We start from the raw sequence: 17041 nt of genomic DNA on the forward strand, positions 1-17041 counted from the left end.
GGGTGTGTTGTGGCTGTCGAGGACGCTATGTGTGTGAGAGAGATTCGGCAGTGCTGGGTTGATGGTTGGACTCAATGACCTTGGAGCTCTTTTCCAACCAAAACAGTTCTGTGATTCCATGATTCTGTAAATGTTAGCAGGGATATTCAAACTCAGACTCAAAGCCCAGGATGGGGATCAGGATGATGTCAAATACATACATCCAAGTCCTGCAGGCTCCAGGGCATCCCTCCACTGAAGGGTACTGTTCTGAGATTAACTTTGTGGTCTCTGGGAGCCTTTATGGACACTTAGAATCACAGAATCATTCAGGTTGGAAAGTGCCTTGAGATCCTTAGGGCCAACCATTGGCCCTACTCTACCAAGTTCACCATTAAACCACATCACTTAGTGCCACATCTAAAGGAACTTTAAACACATCCAGGGATGGTGACTCCACCACCTCCCTGGGCAGCCTGGTCAAGGGCTGAAAACCTTTAGGCTTGGGAAAGATCACCAAATCCTGTAAGTATGTAGCACAAGGAGGTGGTGCCAGCAGAGGTGGTGCCAGCAGAGGTGGTGTCAGCAGCTCTCACCCTTGTGAAGGCAGCAGCCAACTCCTGCCAGCAGCACAGCAGGAGGTGAGGCACTGCCAGCCCCTCCCCTGGTACCCACCACCTCCTGCTTAATCACAAAATGAGGAGTGCCCTCTGCTCTTCTCATCAGGGCAAGACCTGTGGGAAAACATGAGGATGAGAGGGAAAGCCACAGGGACACACTCTGGTTTTCATGGATAACAATGACTCTTCAGCCTGGAAGACACTGCTTGGAGCGCTGCCAGCAGGACAAGCCCAGGGGCAGGTCCAGTGAAAGGGGGTGGGGGTTCATTTGATTTTGGGGAGAGCTAACCTCACCCACAGAGTCCAACAAGGCATCAGGGCAGGTGACCACAGAGTGAAGAGGCTAAGAATTGCTTGCCAGGTGCCAGCCCCTCCTCAGCACTGTCACTGAAGGGCTGCCCACACCTTTGCTCTCTGCTCTGCTGCAGGCTCACGCATCTCTCCTCTCCTCCTTGCTGTGATGGCTCTGGGACTGCAGTGGCCACAGGAAGCTGCCACCTTCCCAGCCATGCCCCTTTCCAACCTCTTTGCCAACGCTGTCCTGAGAGCTCAGCACCTTCACCTCCTGGCTGCTGAGACATACAAAGAGTTCGTAAGTGTCATGGCCTCCAGGTACCTCCTCTGTGTCAGCCTGAGGGTCTCAAGACCATCTTCCAGACACAGAACTTCCAGCTGTTGGGGTCTTCTCTGTTAGCTCTTGATGAGGAGAAAGGGTCTCAACAGGACAGGGCTGGAGAACAGGGCTGGGCAGGAGCAGCTGAGGGACCTGGGAATGTGCAGCCTGAAGGAGGCTGAGGGGAGACCTCACTGCTCTGTACAGCTCCCTGAAAAGAGGCTGGATCCAGGTAGGGGTTGGGCTCTTTTCCCAAGGAATAAGCAACAAGGAAATGGCCTCAAGTTGTGCCAGGAGAGGTTTAGGTTGGACATGAGGAACAATTTCTTCCCCAAAAGGGTTGTCAAGGCCTGGCCCAGGCTGTCCAGGGCAGTGGTGAAGTCGCCATGCCTGGAGGGGTTCCAAGCCATGGAGATGTATGCTGAGAGCCATGGGTTAGTGGTGCCCTGGCAGTGCTGGGTTGATGGTTGGACTCAATGACCTTAAAGGTCTGTTCCAACCAAAACAATTCTGTGATTCTGCATCCCACCAGCCTGGACTCTGTTCTCTCAGCAATCTGTCCCCCCTCTGATCCTGCACAGTCCCCTCCTCAGGGCCACTGCTGCCCATACCCAAAGTCAGCTGTCTCAAAGAGAAACCTGACTCTGAGAGCAGTGGGAGATGGCATAGACACTTCACAGGACCTCCTTCTGACAGTCACCTAGACCCCTGGGGGGCTTCGAGTTGGCACTTTGGGAAGAGAGCTGAGTGTCTGGGCTGTCTCCACAGGAACGCACCTACATTCCAGAGGACCAAAGGCACACCAACAAAAATTCCCAGGCAGCCTTCTGCTACTCGGAAGCCATCCCTGCTCCCACGGGCAAGGATGATGCCCAGCAGAAATCTGTAAGTTCTCCTCTTGGGCCAAGCCCAGAGCTGTTTGCAGAGCCCAGCTGGGCTCCATTTCAGGGTCAGAGGGTTTCCAGCTGGGAGCACTTCACTCCTCCTCTCCCTTCCATACTGTTTAAACCCTGCATGATGACAGTTCTGGGATGCTCTATAACTCAAACTCCCATCCCCAGGATGTGCAGGACATGTGGCTGGGTGGTGCTCCTCAGCTTGCCAACTTCTCAGTGTCTGCTGAAGCTGTAGAAGCAGGGGGAGGTCCTGGGTCACAGGCAGCGTGGGGAATTCTACCAAACACTTCACCTGCACAGCTTTGACTCTTGCTTTTCTTCCTCCCAGGACATGGAGCTTCTTCGTTTTTCCCTGGTTCTCATCCAGTCCTGGCTGACCCCAGTACAGTACCTAAGCAAGGTCTTCACCAACAACCTGGTTTTTGGCACCTCAGACAGAGTGTATGAGAAACTAAAGGACCTGGAAGAAGGGATCCAAGCTCTGATGAGGGTAAGTCGGAGCATGTAGGATGACCAGAGAACCCCAGAGACCCCCTAGGTGCAGGGCAGCTCTCAGGGGCTTCATGGGATCCAAAGACCATGAGAAATCTCCCCACCCTCCACTCTGAAGACCACTGGCATCCACTGGGCTTTGCTGACCTTAAAGCAATGAGATGATGACACCCAGCAGCACCATTGCCTCACTGGGGAGCATAAGAAAACACCAAACAGGTGTTGATAGCTCTGCCATAGCCACTGAGAGCGGAACACAGCAGGAAGGTCCCAAACATCAGACCCAAAGTCTTCCCAAACCCAACACCACAGAACATTCAGTTCCTTAAACCTGCTGGGCAGCAACAGAAGATCTGCTCCATCTCCACACCAGCAGAGTGAGGGCAAGAGTAGGGTCCTGTCCCTGGGAGGGAACAACCCCCAGCAACCCCAGCACCAGTACAGGTGAGGGCTGACCTTTTGGGAAGCAGCTCCCTGGAGAAAGGCCTGAGAGTGCTGGTGGACAGCAAGTTCCCCATGAGCCAGCAATGTGCTCACTTTGGTCCAGAAGGCCAATGGGCTCCTGGGGTGCATTAAGGAGAGTGTGGCCAGCAGGTTGAGGGAGGTTCTCCTCCCCCTCTACTCTGCCTTAGGGAGGCCACATCTGGAATCCTGGGTTACATCCAGATGGACTTTGAAAGTCTCCAGAGAAGGAGACTCCACAACCTCTCTGGGCAGCCTGCTCCAGGCCTCCAGCACCCTCACACCAAACAAGTTTTTCCTCATCTTGAGGTGGAACTTTCTGGGTTCCAGTTTGTGTCCATTGTCCCTTGCCCTGTCACAGGACGCCACTGAGCAGAGCCTGGCCCCTTCTTGACACCCACCCCTCAGATATTTGTAACCATTGCTCAGATCCCTTCTGGGGCTGCTCTTCTCCAGGCTAACCAGCCCCAAGGCTCTCAGCCTTTGCTCCACACAGAGCTGCTCCGAGTCCCTCAGCATCTTTGCAGCCTCCACTGGACTCTCTCCAGCAGTTCCCTGTCCCTCTTGAACTGGGGAGACCCAAACTGGATTCAGTACTCCTAACTCCTAATGCTGATACTTGTTAGGAGTATCAACATAGATCATGGTTGGTCTTTATGATCTTAGAGGTCTTTTCCAACCATGGTGATTCTGTTTGTGTATGATTAGAGCTTTGTCCATTGGGAGTGTGGGAGAAGAGAGAATTCTTTGCCTGGTTCCCTCTTTTCTTGGCTACAGAGAGACCCTGCAACATCCCCCATGATTTAAGACCCCCCAGTAGACCCCACTGTCCTCCCTGCAGCCTTGTCCCCAAGTCCCTTCCGACTGGCAGCAATCTGTGTACACAAAAACAGATCTGAAATATGGTTAAGGGTGGGGAGAAACCCCTCAAGGCCCTCTAAAGCTAGAGAGGGGAGTCTTGGCAATGAGCCCCTTGGAGGATGCTCATCCCCAGGCTCCCCCAGCACCTCTTCATAGAATCCCAGAATGGTCTGGGTCAGAAAGGACCTCCAGAGCTCATGCCCCTTGGAGGATGCTCATCCCCAGGCTCCCCCAGCACCTCTTCATAGAATCCCAGAATGGTCTGGGTCAGAAAGGACCTCCAGAGCTCATGCCCCTTGGAGGATGCTCATCCCCAGGCTTCCCCAGCACCTCTTCATAGAATCCCAGAATGGTCTGGGTCAGAAAGGACCTCCAGAGCTCATGCCCCTTGGAGGATGCTCATCCTCAGGCTCCCTTAGCACCTCTTCATAGAATCCCAGAATGGTCTGGGTCAGAAAGGACCTCCAGAGCTCATCCAGTCCAACCCCCTCTGCAGTCAGCAGGGACATCCCCCACTCAATCAGCTTGCCCACAGCCCTGTCGAGCCTCACTCCATCCTGGGATGGGGCCCCAAAGACCTCCCTGGGCAACCTGTTGCAGCGTTCCAGCATCCTGATGGTGCAGAACTTGTTCCTCCCCCGGCAGGAGCTGGAGGACAGGAGCCCACGGGGGCTGCAGATCCTGAAGCCCACCTATGACAAGTTTGACATCCACCTGCGCAACGAGGACGCCCTGCTGAAGAACTACAGCTTGCTCTCCTGCTTCAAGAAGGACCTGCACAAGGTGGAGACCTACCTGAAGGTGATGAAGTGCCGGCGCTACGGGGAGGGCAACTGCACCGTTTGACAGCGGGGGGGTGGCTCCACAGCACCCCCAGCCCCTCGCCAGCCATGGCTGCCCTGCTCCTTGTAAAGAAAAGGGGAGAATAAACCTGCTGCCTGCCGACCTGACTCTGGATTTTGGGGGGAGCTATGGGGGGCAGGAAGGGCAAGCTGCTGCCTGGGCTGGGGAGTGTGGGGCTGGGGGGTGTGGGGCTGCGGGGCAGGTTTGGGGAGGTGGATTTGGGGTTGGGGTGGATTCGCAGGGCAGATTTGGAGCTGTAGAGGGGATCTGGGGAGCGGATTTGGGTAAATCTGGAAGCTGGGGGAGGATTTAGAGCTGTAGAGGGGGTTTGGGGAGGTGATTTGGGCAAATCTCATAGCTGGAGGTGGACTTGGAGCTGTAGAGGGCATTAGAGGAGCAGATTTGGGTAAATCTGGGAGCTGAGGGTGGATTTGGGAGGAGGATTTGGACTGTAGAGGGGGTTTGAGGAGCAGATTTGGGTAAATCTGGGAGCTGAGGGTGAATTTGGAGCTGTAGAGTAGGGTTGGGGATCAGAGTTGGATAAATCTGGTAGCTGGTGGTGGATTTGGAGCTCTAGAGGAGATTTGGGGAGCAGATTTGGGGTTGGAGTAATCTTGGGAGCTGGGGGTCGATTTGGGGTTGGAGTGGATTTGCCAGGTGGATTTGGAGCTGCAGAGGAAACTTGAGGAGTAATGGTGCCAGGTCCAGCTGGAGAGCTGTAACTAGTGGAGTCCCCCAGGAATCAGTGCTGGGTCTGGTGTGTTCAGTATCTTCATCAATGACATTGGTGAGGGGACAGACAGACAGAGTCTGCTCAGCAAGTCAGGAGGGAGGGGACAGGCTCTGCTCACTTGCTCCCTGGGATAGGACAAGGAGCAATGGATGGAAGCTACAGCACAGGAGGTTCCATCTCAACGTGAGGAGGAACTTCTTCACTGTAAGGGTCCCAGAGCCCTGGAGCAGGCTCCCCAGAGAGGTTGTGGAGTCTCCTTCTCTGGAGACTTTCAAGGCCTCTCCGGATGTGTTCCTGTGTGACCTGTGCTGGATTCTCTGGTCCTGCTCTGGCAGGGGGTGGTTGGACTGGATGATCTCTTTGGGTCTCTTCCAACCCCTGACATCCTGTGAGCTGTGATCCTGTGAGCAGATTTGAGTAAATCTGGGAGCTGGGGGTGGATTTGGAATTGTAGAGGGGATTTTGGGGAGCAGATTTGGGATTGTAGTAAATTTGGGAGCTGGGGGTGGATTTGGGGCTGAGGATGGATTTAGGGGGCAGATCTGGAGCTACAGAGGGGATTTGGGGTTGAGGATGGATTTAGGGGGCAGATCTGGAGCTGTGGAGGGGATTTGGGGTTGAGGATGGATTTAGGGGGCAGATCTGGAGCTGTAGAGGGGATTTGGGGTTGAGGATGGCTTTAGGGGGCAGATCTGGAGCTGCAGAGGGGATTTGGGGTTGGGGTAGATTTGGGAGCTGGATTTGGGGTTGGGGTGGATTTTAGGTGTCCGTTTGGAGCTGGAGGTGAATCTGGGGAGCATATTTGGGGTTGAGAAGTGGATTCAGGGCTCATGGGGGGGGTTTGGGAGCGGATTTGGGGGAGCAGATTTTAGGTTGGGGTAATTTGGAGACCGGGGAGGTCGCTTTAGGGGATCGACCTGGGGCAAGGGTGTGGATTTGGAGGGCAGATTTCGGGTATGAAGCGGGTTTGGGGTGCGCTCTCCCACACGCAGGGCCGCGGCCAGGTTGAGGCGGGAAGCGCCGCCGGGAGGAAACCGGGGCCGGGCCCAGGCGGGAAGAGAAGCAGGGCTGAGGCGGGAGGAGGAGCAGGGCTGAGGCGGGAGGCGGGAAGCGAGGAAGGGCCGAGGCGGGAGGAGGAGCAGGGCCGAGGCGGGAAGCGGGGCAGGGCTGAGGCGGGAAGCAGGAAGTGGGGCAGGGCTGAGGCGGGAAGCGGGGCAGGGCTGAGGCGGGAAGCGGGGCAGGGCTGAGGCGGGCCCGGGCTGAGGCGGGAAGCAGGAAGTGGGGCAGGGCTGAGGCGGGAAGCGGGGCAGGGCTGAGGCGGGCCCGGGCTGAGGCGGGAAGCGGGCCCGGCCCGGCCCGGCATGGCGGAGCTGGTGGAGTTCCGGGTGCCCACCGGCAGCGCCCGGACGCTGCTGGTGTGGGGGCTGGAGCCGGACCCGAGCCTGGAGGTGAGGCGAGGCCTCGGACCGGGCACCGGGTGCAGTCAAGGGCAGAGGAGCGGGAGCCGGGAGCCTCCCGGCACTAAGGAAAAGGAACCCCCAGGCCCCATCCCCTCAAGGCTGCGGATTGCTGGCTGGGACCCCCAGGAGCTGGGTAGCAGGGCCTGAGATTCTCCAGTCACTGAGGATTGGGACACCCCCCGGGTACCCTGGCCACAGGACCAGGGCCCGGGACCCCCAGGAGCTGGGAAGCGGGAGCCAGGATCCTCACGGGGCTGGGATGAAGGGCTGGGGATCCCCCTCTGACACTGAGGAGCAGGGACCTGGACTCCCCCCACTCCACCCCAGGACTGAGCAGTAGGGCCCTGGATCCCTCCGGGTCTGGGGAGCAGGGAAAGAGACCCACCAGGGCCAGAGGAATGGGTTCCATGAGCTGGGGAGTGCAGTCTCCTCATCTCCACTCTCAGTCTCCTCTCTTCCTGCTCAAAGCCGTTGTCCCCCATCGTGTCACTCCCAGCCCTTGTCAAAAGTCTCTCCTCAGCTTTCTTGTAGCCCCTTCAGGTACTGGAAAGCTGCTCTAAGGTCTCCCTGGAGTCTTCTCCAGGCTGAACAGCCCAACTCTCCCAGCCTGTCCCCACAAGGGAGGTGCTCCAGACTGATCATCTTTGTGGCCTTCCTGTGGACCCTCAGTGTCCTGATACAGAGACTGGGTGATCCTGGAGAGGAGATGTCATCAGGGTCAAGTTGAGCTTATTTTTATGGAGATAAACTCATCTTCAGTCTCCCTTCTTATTTCAGAGCTTACGGCTCCTAAACTACTAAAAACTTTCCTCCTCTTCTAGGTCATCAGGTCTTGGGAGCCATCCTCTGTCGCTTTTGCTCAGCCCCTGAAGCACCAATTGATAGTTCAAATGACTCTATTCCCTCTTGTTTTTCCTCAGCATTCCCTGTTCTCAGTGTTTTCCAAGTTTGGGCTGCTCTACTCGCTGCGGGCACACAGAAACGCTGCTGTGGCTGGGCCTGGGTTTTATGCTGTCATCAAGTTTTACTCAGCTGCAGATGCCAGCAGAGCCCAGCATGCCTGCAATGGGCAAAGGCTGTTCCAGAAATCCCCTGTGAAGGTGAGCACAGCAGCCCCAGGGGAGAATCACATGGAATATTGTCTAAGGAGGTTCTCCTCCCCCTCTACTCTGCCCTGGTGAGACCATACCTGGAATGCTGTGTCCAGTTTGGGGCTCCCCGATTCAAGAGAGGCAGGGATCTGCTGGAGAGAGTCCAGGGGAAGCTAGGGGGTGATGAAGGGACTGGAACATCTCTGCTGTGAAGAAAGACTGACAGACCTGGGGCTGTTCAGTCTGGAGGGAAGGCTGAGAGGGAATCTAATCAATGTCTATCAATATCTGAGGGGTGGGGGTCAGGATGAAGGAGCCAGGCTCTTGTCAGTGGTACCCAGTGATAGGACAAGGAACAACAAGGACAAGCTGGAACCCAGGAGGTTCCACCTCAACATGAGGAAAAACTTGTTTGGTGTGAGGGTGCTGGGGTCCTGGGGCAGGCTGCCCAGAGAGGTTGTGGAGTCTCCTTCTCTGGAGCCTTTCCAGCCCTGTCTGGATGTGTTCCTGTGTGACCTGCCCTGGGTGACCCTTCTTTGGCAGGGGCGTTGGACTAGATGATCTCCAGAGGGCCCTTCCAGTGCCTATCATTGTGTGATTTCTGATGCTTCCTGTGCCAAAAGTTTATTAATCTGTGTCTGTGCACTACCACTGCTGAGACATCTCTCACCTCTGACTCCTGGGTAGCATTTATCATAGATTCACAGAATGGTTTGGGTTCAAAGGGACCTCAAAGCTCATCCAGTTCCAACCCCTGCCATGGGCAGGGACACCTCCCACCAGCCCAGCTTGCTCAAGGCCTCATCCAGCCTGGCCTTGAACACCGCTGGGGAGGAGGCATCCACAGCCTCCCTGGGCAACAAACTCCAGTGTCTCACCACCCTCTAAAGAATTTCTTCCCAGACTCCAGCCTAAGCAGTACAATGGCAGCATCCCTCCTCTTGAGTAATTTTCGTTTTCCTGGGTGATAAGCATTTAACACACCTCAGAAGCATGAATGCAATCAGCTATTAGGTTACTTTCAGATCCTAGAATGACAGAATCATTCTGGTTGGAAAAGCCCTTTCAGCTCATGGTGTCCAACCCTTAATCCAGCACTGCCAGGGCACCACTAAACCATGTTCCTCAGCAGCACATCTCCACAGCTTTGAAACCCCTCCAGGGATGATTCAACCACTGCCCTGGGCAGCTGGAGGTGGCTCTCCCAGAGCCATGAGTGCTGTGTCTGTAGTGGGGAACCTGTCAAGCAAAGCCTGGCTAACCAAAGCTCTTCTCTCCTGCACAGGTTTGTGTTTGCACCAAGCAGAAAGGGTTTCAGCAACAAGTCCTTGCTCTCAGCAGCACCAAGTGTCAGGAGCTGGCCAACCACTACCTGGGCTTCCACGGCTGGTCCAGTCGCATCATCACAGTAAGGGCTCTTCACATTCATTCAGCATCCTTCCCCTCATCCTCTTCCCACCCCACCTTCCCAACTAGACCTGTTGGTGGAATGAGAATTGTCCTCAAATCAGCAAATAAGACAGGTACAGGAGGTGCATTTTGGTGCCAGAACACTGGAGCTGGCTGTGCAGAGAGCCAGAGGAGAGATTTCAAACCCCCCTGGACGTTGTGATCCTGGGCAAGCTGCTGTGGGTGCCCTGCTTTAGCAGGGGGGGGTTGGACTGGGTGATCTCCAGAGGTCCCTTCCCACCTCCACCATTCTGGCATTTTGGACCATAAATGTATTTTGAAAGCTTAGAGGGAGATCACTATGGGCTGGGCTTCTGTTTCTGCAGCTGAGGGCTGCTGTAATTAACACAGTGCCAGGACCTGACAGTTGTCTTTGTGTGCTGAAAGTGTCTGAGATGACAGATTTGGAGGATGGAGACTCTGAAGTATTTCTAAAATAGGGTCAGAACAATAAAGATCCCTGCTCTCTCTCCACTATGTGCTTCAGCTCTGGAGTCACACACTCTGCAGAGGTCTCTGTTCACAGAAACACAGAATGGTGGAGGGCAGAAGGGACCTGTGAAGATTCACAGAATGGTTTCAGTTGGAAGGGACCTTCAAGGTCATCCAGTTCCAACTCGCTGCCATGGGCAGGGACACCTCCCCCCAGCCCAGCTTGCTCAAGGCTTCATCCAGCCTGGCCTTGAACACCACCAGTGAGAGGGCATCTACAGCCTCCCTGGGCAACCTGTGCCAGTCTCTCCCCACCCTCACTGTAAGAATTTCTTCCTCATCTCCAGTCTCATTCTCCCCTCTTCCAGCTCAAAGTCATTGTCCCTCATCCTGGCACTCAAAGCCCTTGTCAGAAGCCCCTCCCCAGCTCTCCTGCTCTAAGGTCTCCCTGGAGCCTTCTCTTCTCCAGGCTGAACAGCCCCAACTCTCTCAGCCTGTCTCCATAGGGGACGTTCTCCAGCCCCCTGATCACCTTTGTGGCCCCCTCTGGAAATCATTCAGCCCAACCACCTGCCAGAGCAGATCACTTAAAGCAGGTCACACAGGAATATGTCCAGGCAGATCTTAAATGTCTCCAGAGATGGAGCCTCCACTACCTCTCTGGGCAGCCTGCTCCAGTGCTCTGCCACCCTCCAAGAACAGAAGTTGCTCCTCCTGTTTAGATGCAACTTCTAGATTCAAATTTGTGCCCATTGCCTCTTGTGCTGTCACTGGGTTCATAGCCCTCAGTGGTTACATCTAGTCAAAATTTCATCAAGATGAAGGATTTCTGTGTTCCCAACAGCTGCAGAATGTCTCTGGCTTGGATGGTGAGAACAAGGAACTGGGGAAGGCATCTCAGAGGCAGTCAGTGAAATTCCTGTGTGCTGTGGAGGTGACAGTGCCCAGCCACGGGGTGTGCTCCAGGGGAGTTGCCCTCGGCGAGGCAGACGTGGAGGATGGTGAAGGTAGGTGCTGGGTGCAGCTGGGAGCCTCTTGTACAGCTGTGCCAGGCACTGGGCTTCCTTCTGTGCTGTCTGTGGGGCTGGGAGAGTATCTGAGTGTAGCCTGAGGGCTTTGTGAGCTGTGCAGTGAGATCCTGAGCGTGCCTCAGCCTCCCAGCTTCACACCAGTGTCACTTTCTGACCCTCTGCCCTCTCGCCTGCAGCGTTCTCCATTCCCCATCAGGGCCAGGTCTGGTGTGAACAGGCTGTGTGAGCATGGCCGTGGCATAGCTCAGGTGCCAGCAGGGCTCCACACTGCCTGCTGCCCCAGGAGGCCTGACACAGGGCCAGGGATCTTGTGCCACTCTGTCTTGGCCCCTCTGGGTGCTGCCATGCTGCTGCCACCTCCTGAAACAGAAGCAGATCTGTAAAGCTGTGCTTGGCTGCATTCCCTGGTGTGAGCTTCTTCTGCACAGTGGCATCTTGCAGAGCCATACAGCTGCTGGTTGGAAGAGATCTTTAAGATCATGGAGTCCAACCATCAACCCAGCACTGCCAGGGCACCACTAACCCATGGCCCTCAGCACCAGCACAGCTTTGAGACCCCTCCAGGGATGGGGACTCCAGCACTGCCCTGGGCAGCCTGGACCAGGCCCTGACAACGCTTTGGGGGAGGAAATTGTTCCTCATGCCCAACCTAAACCTCTGGAGCAACTTGAGGCCATTTCCCCTTGTCCTATCACTTGTTCTTGGGAGAAGAGCCCAACCCCAACCTGGCTCCAGCCTCCTTTTCAGGGAGCTGTAGAGAGCAATGAGGTCTCCTCTCAGCCTCCTTTTTTCCAGGCTGAACAACCCTCAGCTCCCTCAGCTGCTCCTCCCCAGCCCTCTTCTCCAGACCCTTCCCCAGCTTTGTTGCCCTTCTCTGGACCTGCTTCAGCCCCTCAGTGTCCTTAGGGTCAGGGGCACAAAACTGAACCCAGTATTCAAGGTGCAGCCTCACCAATGCCCAGTACAGGGGGATGAACCCTGCTGGCCACACCATTGCTGCTCCAGGCCAGGCTACTGGTGGCCTTGACCACCTAGGCACTGCTGGCTCATCTTCAGCTGCTGTTAACCAACCCCCCAGGTCCTTTTCCACCAGGTAGTTTCCAGCCACTCTGCCCCAAGCCTGGAGCCTCCATGGGGTGATTGTGACCCAAGTGCAGGACCCAGCCCTTGGTGGTGGTGTCAGTGGTGACTGATGTCAGTAACACCCTGCTGCTTGTGTCCAGGTCCTCTCGAGTTCCTCACAGCCACAAGAAGAGCTCAGAAGCTGGCAGTTGGGAAAGCTTTGTCCAGCTCCTTTCAGAAGATTCTCCTTGTGGTGCTGGGTAAGGCCTGGTTTGGTACTGACCTCTGGCTGGTTGGGCTAATGGCATTAAATCTTCCAGGAATTCTTTTTCCCTGAACCTTTCTTGGGATTCATTGAGACCTGGGACAAAACTAAACTCGTGTTGTGGTCTGGGATGGTTTCAGAGAGTGATTCCACCCTGTGAGCTGTCAGCATGTAAGAAAGGATGTGACCTGCTGGTGGCAGGGGAAGCTTTGTAATGCTTCCTCATCTCCATTCTCCATCTCCCTCTCCCACCTCAAAGCCATTGCCCTTGTCCTGTCACTCCCAGCCTTTGTCAGAAGTCCCTTGTAAAAGGTTAGGGAGCAGGATTGCTGTTTGGAGCTCATCACAGAGCAGATCCTGACCATGTCTCTGGCTGTTCTGTTGCAGAGAATGGGAAGGTGGCTGTGGAGTACAATTCCTGCCAGGAAGAGCCCACAGACCTCTTAACAGAAGAGGAACTGAAGGGACTCATTGAGGTAAAAGCAATTCAGGACCTGTATGCTACCCCTTGGCACTGGAGATCCAGCTGTCAGCTGTGCCTCCTTCTGACACACTCCTTTTGCACAGCACTGCTGAAATCCCAGAAGTACTTAACATCTGGGAATGGTACAGGAGGCTGAGGTCTGAACACTCCTGCTTTGGGGGTATCTTTCTGCAGAAATGTGTATTTGAGGCAGCAAGCAGTTAGGATGCAGGACTGTGATGGTGCAGCCTGAGACATCTCACACCTGACAGAGTGATTTTCCTCAACATGAGGAAGAACTTCTTTACTGTAAGGGTCACAGAGCACTGGAGCAGGCTGCCCAGAGAGGTTGTGGAGTCTCCTTCTCTGGAGACTTTCAAGGCCTGTCTGGATGTGTTCCTGTGTGACCTGTGCTGGATTCTGTGGTCGTGCAAGTTCTTAAATAAATCAAACTCCCCGTCTAGAAATGCACTTCCTAAGCTCATCCTTCCCAGGAGGAATGGTTCTCAAAAGCTTTGGTGAAAGTCTTGCAGGTGCCTGTGGAATCATAGACTGGTAGCAGTTGGAAGGGACCTCTGGAGATCATCCAGTCCAAGCCCCCTGCCAAAGCAGGGGCATCTAGGGCAGGTCACACAGGAACACATCCAGACAGGCCTTGAAAGTCTCCAGAGAAGGAGACTCCACAACCTCTCAGGGCAGCCTGCCCCAGGCCTCCAGCACCCTCACACCAAACAAGTTTTTCCTCATATTGAGGTGGAATTTCCTGGGTTCCAGCTTGTCCTTGTTGTTCCTTGTCCCATCACTGGGCACCACTGACAAGAGCCTGGCTCCTTCATCCTGACACCCAACCCTCAAGATATTTACTTTAATAAGGTCCCCTCTCAGCCTTCTCCTCTCCAGACTCAGCAGCCCCAGGGCTCCCAGCCTTTCCTCCTCACACCGCTGTTCCAGCCCTGTCAGCATCCTCATAGCCTCCATTGGACTCTGTCCAGCAGATTCTTGTCTCTCCTGAAGTGGGTTGCCCCAAACTGGACACAGTATTGCAGGTGTGGTCTCACCAGGGCAGAGTAGAGGTGGAGGAGAACCTCCCTAGACGTGCTGGACACACAGTTCTGTGTGCCAGCTGCTGGCACAGCCAGTGGTGAGCTGAGAATTTCCACCTCACTGGGTTTGAACCCTGCTGCTGAGCAGGGAGATCTTGGCTGTGGTAATTTGAGGACAAGAATCACTCTCAGATGTTCACCAGCACAACGCTGCACAGCCTCCAGCTCCTGTAGCAGCTTCTGTGGAAGAAGTATCTAAAGCACCCTGTGACAAATTATTCCATCTGATGACCCTGAGTCACCCAGCGTCCTCAAGCAGGATTCTTCCTCTCTTACTGAAGAGTAAACAGGAGTATTTGGGGGTGAGAAGTAACTAGCAGCCATCAGGGGGGGTTAGCAAGTAGAGAAGATGAAATTTCATAGAATCATGGAATGCTTTATGTTGGAAAAGACCCCCAAAGGTCATGCAGTCCAAACCCCCTGCAGCCAGCAGGGACATCCCCAACCAGAGCAGGTTGCTCACAGCCCCAACCAACCTCCCCTGCAGTGGTGCCAGCCATGGGGCAGCTCCCAGCTCTCTGCCCAGCCTGGGCCAGGCTCAGTGTCAAACATTTCTCCCTTCTCTCCATTCTCAATCTCCCTCTTGCAGTTCCCAACCATCCCCCCTTGTCCTGTCACATCAGGCCCTGCTCAGAACTCTGTCCCCAGCTTTCTGCTGGGCCCTTGAAGCACTGAGAGGCCACCAGAAGGTCTCCCTGGAGCCTTCTCCTCTCCAGGCTGCCCAAGCCCAACTCTCTCAGCCTGGCCTCCCAGCAGAGGGCTTCCAGCCCTGCCAGCATTGCTGTGGCCTCCTCTGGCCCTGCTGCACCAGGTCCCTGTCTGTGCTGTGCTGAGGACTCCAGAGCTGCCCCAGCACTGCAGGGGGGGTCTCAGCAGAGCAGAGGGGCAGAGTCCCCTCCCTCCCCTGCTGCCTACAGATCTCTGCTGTTTTGTTCTGTGCATTCTCCTCTGCACAGCCCCTTCCATCTGACCTATTTTAAACCCACAGAGAGCTGACCTGACATGCAGTGACCATGAGAGAAGTGAGCAGTGAGGTCAAACAGAAAGTCTGCTGCTTCTCAAACCAGCAGAGCCATCCCTGCCCTCCCCTGCTCTCTCACTTCCCTTTGTGATACTGTGGGAGGCAATTCTGTGCTTGCTCTCTGCAAGGCACCTTCCAGCCTGACCAGAAGAGGAACAGACGGGAATTGGGAAGGTCTTGCTTGGGAGGAGAGCTGCTGGCTGCCCTGTGGGTTCATTGCCTTGTGATGCTAGGTCAGTTTTTCCAAAACTGAATTGTTCCTGAACTGGGAAATTCCTGTGCTGGTGAGGCCTCACCTGGAGTACTGTGTACAGTTCTGGGCTCCCCAGCTGAAGAGGGACAAAGAACTGCTGGAGAGAGTCCAGCACAGGGCCTCTGAGATGCTGAGGGCACTGGAACAGCTCTGATCTGAGGAGAGGCTGAGAGAGCTGGGGCTGGTTAGCCTGGAGAGGAGGAGGCTGAGGGGGGATCTGATCAGTGCTTACAAGTATCTGGGGGGTGGGTGTCAGGAGGATAGGGCCAGACTCTTCTCAGTGTTCCCCAGTGACAGGACAAGAGGCAATGGGCATAAAGTTGAACATAGGAAGCTCCATCTGAACATGAGGAGGAACAGAGCCCTGGAGCAGGCTGCCCAGAGAGGTGATGGAGTCTCCATCTCTGGAGACTTTCGAGGCCCACCTGGATGTGTTCCTGTGTGACCTGCCTTGGGTCATCCTGCTCTGGCAGGGGGTTGGACTGGATGATCTCCAGAGGACCCTTCCCACCCCCACCCTGCTGTGATTCTGTGGTGCCAGGGAAGCTCTGCTGTACCTGGTAAAAATCTCTTGTTTGCAGGTGTGGAGGGATGAAGCTGAAATACATTGTGGAGATAGAAATTTACCCTTGGTTTGGCTTTGCAGGTCAACGAATTGTCCTTGGAACAGTTTGACCTCGATGAAGAAGAAGTTTTGTCTGATCTCAGTTTGGAGGAAGAGCTCTCAAGCTGGGAGATGCCATCTAATTAGTACAGCTCTGTCTTGTCATCAGCTCCAGAAGTTCTGTGGTGTCTGATGAGGAAGAAAAGCCTAAGCTGGGACACGACATGTGCGTCACACCCAGCCTTTGCTTTCTCTCCTCACACCTCACAGCCAAGGAAATGGGCAGCAAACCCCACTGTTACTAAAATTAAACCCCCCAAAAATGAGCTGTTTGGGGAGGGGAAGTGTTTTCCTGTCAACTTATCCAGGTCAGCTATAAATGGAAGGCAGCTCAGCTGCCTGGTTATTATTGAGACAGCAGAGCAGATGTGCATGGCACCAAGAGAAGAACAAAAGGAAGGAGCCCTCCCCACAGCCCACACAGCTCAGGTTCACTCTAAGCTGCAGGAGAGAGCTGAGGACAGCAGATGTGTCACCAGCAGGAGTAGCTGTGGTGCTTACACACCTCTGACAGGCACAGAGAGAGTGCTGCTGAGGGTGAAATTCCTGCTGGAGAGAGGAGCTGGGACTTGGAGCAATGTGTTGAGCCACAGCTGGAAGCTGGGATGTTAGCACTGTGTAAGGCTGGAACTAGCTCTGTGGAAAGCTGGGATGTTAGCACTGTGCAAGGCTGGGACTAGCTCTGTGGAAAGCTGGGATGCTAACACTGTGCAAGGCTGGGACTAGCTCTGTGGAAAGCTGGGATGCTAACACTATGTAAGGCTGGGACTAGCTCTGGGATGCTAACACTGGGTAAAGCAAAGCTTCTTTCTCATTTTCAAACAGGTTTATTATTAAATTTAGTCCATTTTCTTTTTTGGCTCAGAGTGGTCAATGAACTTCAGCAATGGGAAGGGGCACAGAGCTCCCCCAGTCACCAATGTGTGCTGGATGCTGAAACTGGGGAAATCCAAGCAGGATGCAAGATGCAGTGTTTCCGCTCTGCCCTGGTGAGACCACACTTGCAGTGCTGTATCCAGTTTTGGGTTCCCCAACTCAAGAGAGACAGAGATCTGCTGGAGAGAGTCCAACAGGCTACAAGGGTGACTGGGAGACTGGAACATCTCTGCTGTGAAGAAAGACTGAGAGCCCTGGGGCTGTTTAGTCTGGAGAAGGCTAAGACAGGATCTGATCAATGTCTATAAATATCTGAAGGGTGGGTGTCAGGATGAAGAAGCCAGGCTCTTCTCACTGGCACCCAGTAATAGG

At 54.8% G+C, this 17041-nt stretch overlaps 2 protein-coding genes across 2 annotated transcripts in view; both read left to right on the plus strand.

Annotated features, from left to right (window-relative positions):
* LOC128978483 (sodium channel protein type 4 subunit alpha-like) overlaps window positions 1–4769 on the plus strand; it is a 57856-nt gene extending 53087 nt beyond the window's left edge. Inside the window, exons 25-29 of the mRNA XM_054396426.1 lie at window positions 590–620; window positions 993–1191; window positions 1981–2097; window positions 2437–2598; window positions 4569–4769. Coding sequence (XP_054252401.1) covers window positions 590–620; window positions 993–1191; window positions 1981–2097; window positions 2437–2598; window positions 4569–4769 — 710 coding nt within the window. The remainder of the gene's footprint in view (window positions 1–589; window positions 621–992; window positions 1192–1980; window positions 2098–2436; window positions 2599–4568) is intronic.
* Window positions 4770–6860: 2091 nt separating this feature from the next.
* On the plus strand, window positions 6861–15880 carry RDM1 (RAD52 motif containing 1). The gene is made up of 7 exons (XM_054396535.1): window positions 6861–6947; window positions 7880–8059; window positions 9336–9458; window positions 10776–10938; window positions 12186–12284; window positions 12677–12765; window positions 15776–15880. The coding sequence occupies exons 1-7, from the start codon at window positions 6861–6863 to the stop codon at window positions 15878–15880; spliced, it is 846 nt and encodes a 281-aa protein (XP_054252510.1).
* The last annotated feature ends 1161 nt before the right edge of the window (window positions 15881–17041 follow it).

This window comes from Indicator indicator, chromosome 37, assembly GCF_027791375.1.
Source record: "Indicator indicator isolate 239-I01 chromosome 37, UM_Iind_1.1, whole genome shotgun sequence".
Classification (NCBI taxonomy): domain Eukaryota; kingdom Metazoa; phylum Chordata; class Aves; order Piciformes; family Indicatoridae; genus Indicator; species Indicator indicator.

What these genes read in the sequence shown, in the direction of transcription:
- RDM1 (XM_054396535.1), top strand. Translation starts at nt 6,861, where the DNA reads ATGGCGGAGCTGGTGGAGTTCCGGGTGCCCACCGGCAGCGCCCGGACG. An exon ending in TCCAGAAATCCCCTGTGAAG is followed by an intron (nt 8,060 to 9,335) that starts GTGAGCACAGCA and finishes TCTCCTGCACAG; the next exon opens with GTTTGTGTTTGCACCAAGCA. An exon ending in GGTCCAGTCGCATCATCACA is followed by an intron (nt 9,459 to 10,775) that starts GTAAGGGCTCTT and finishes TGTTCCCAACAG; the next exon opens with CTGCAGAATGTCTCTGGCTT.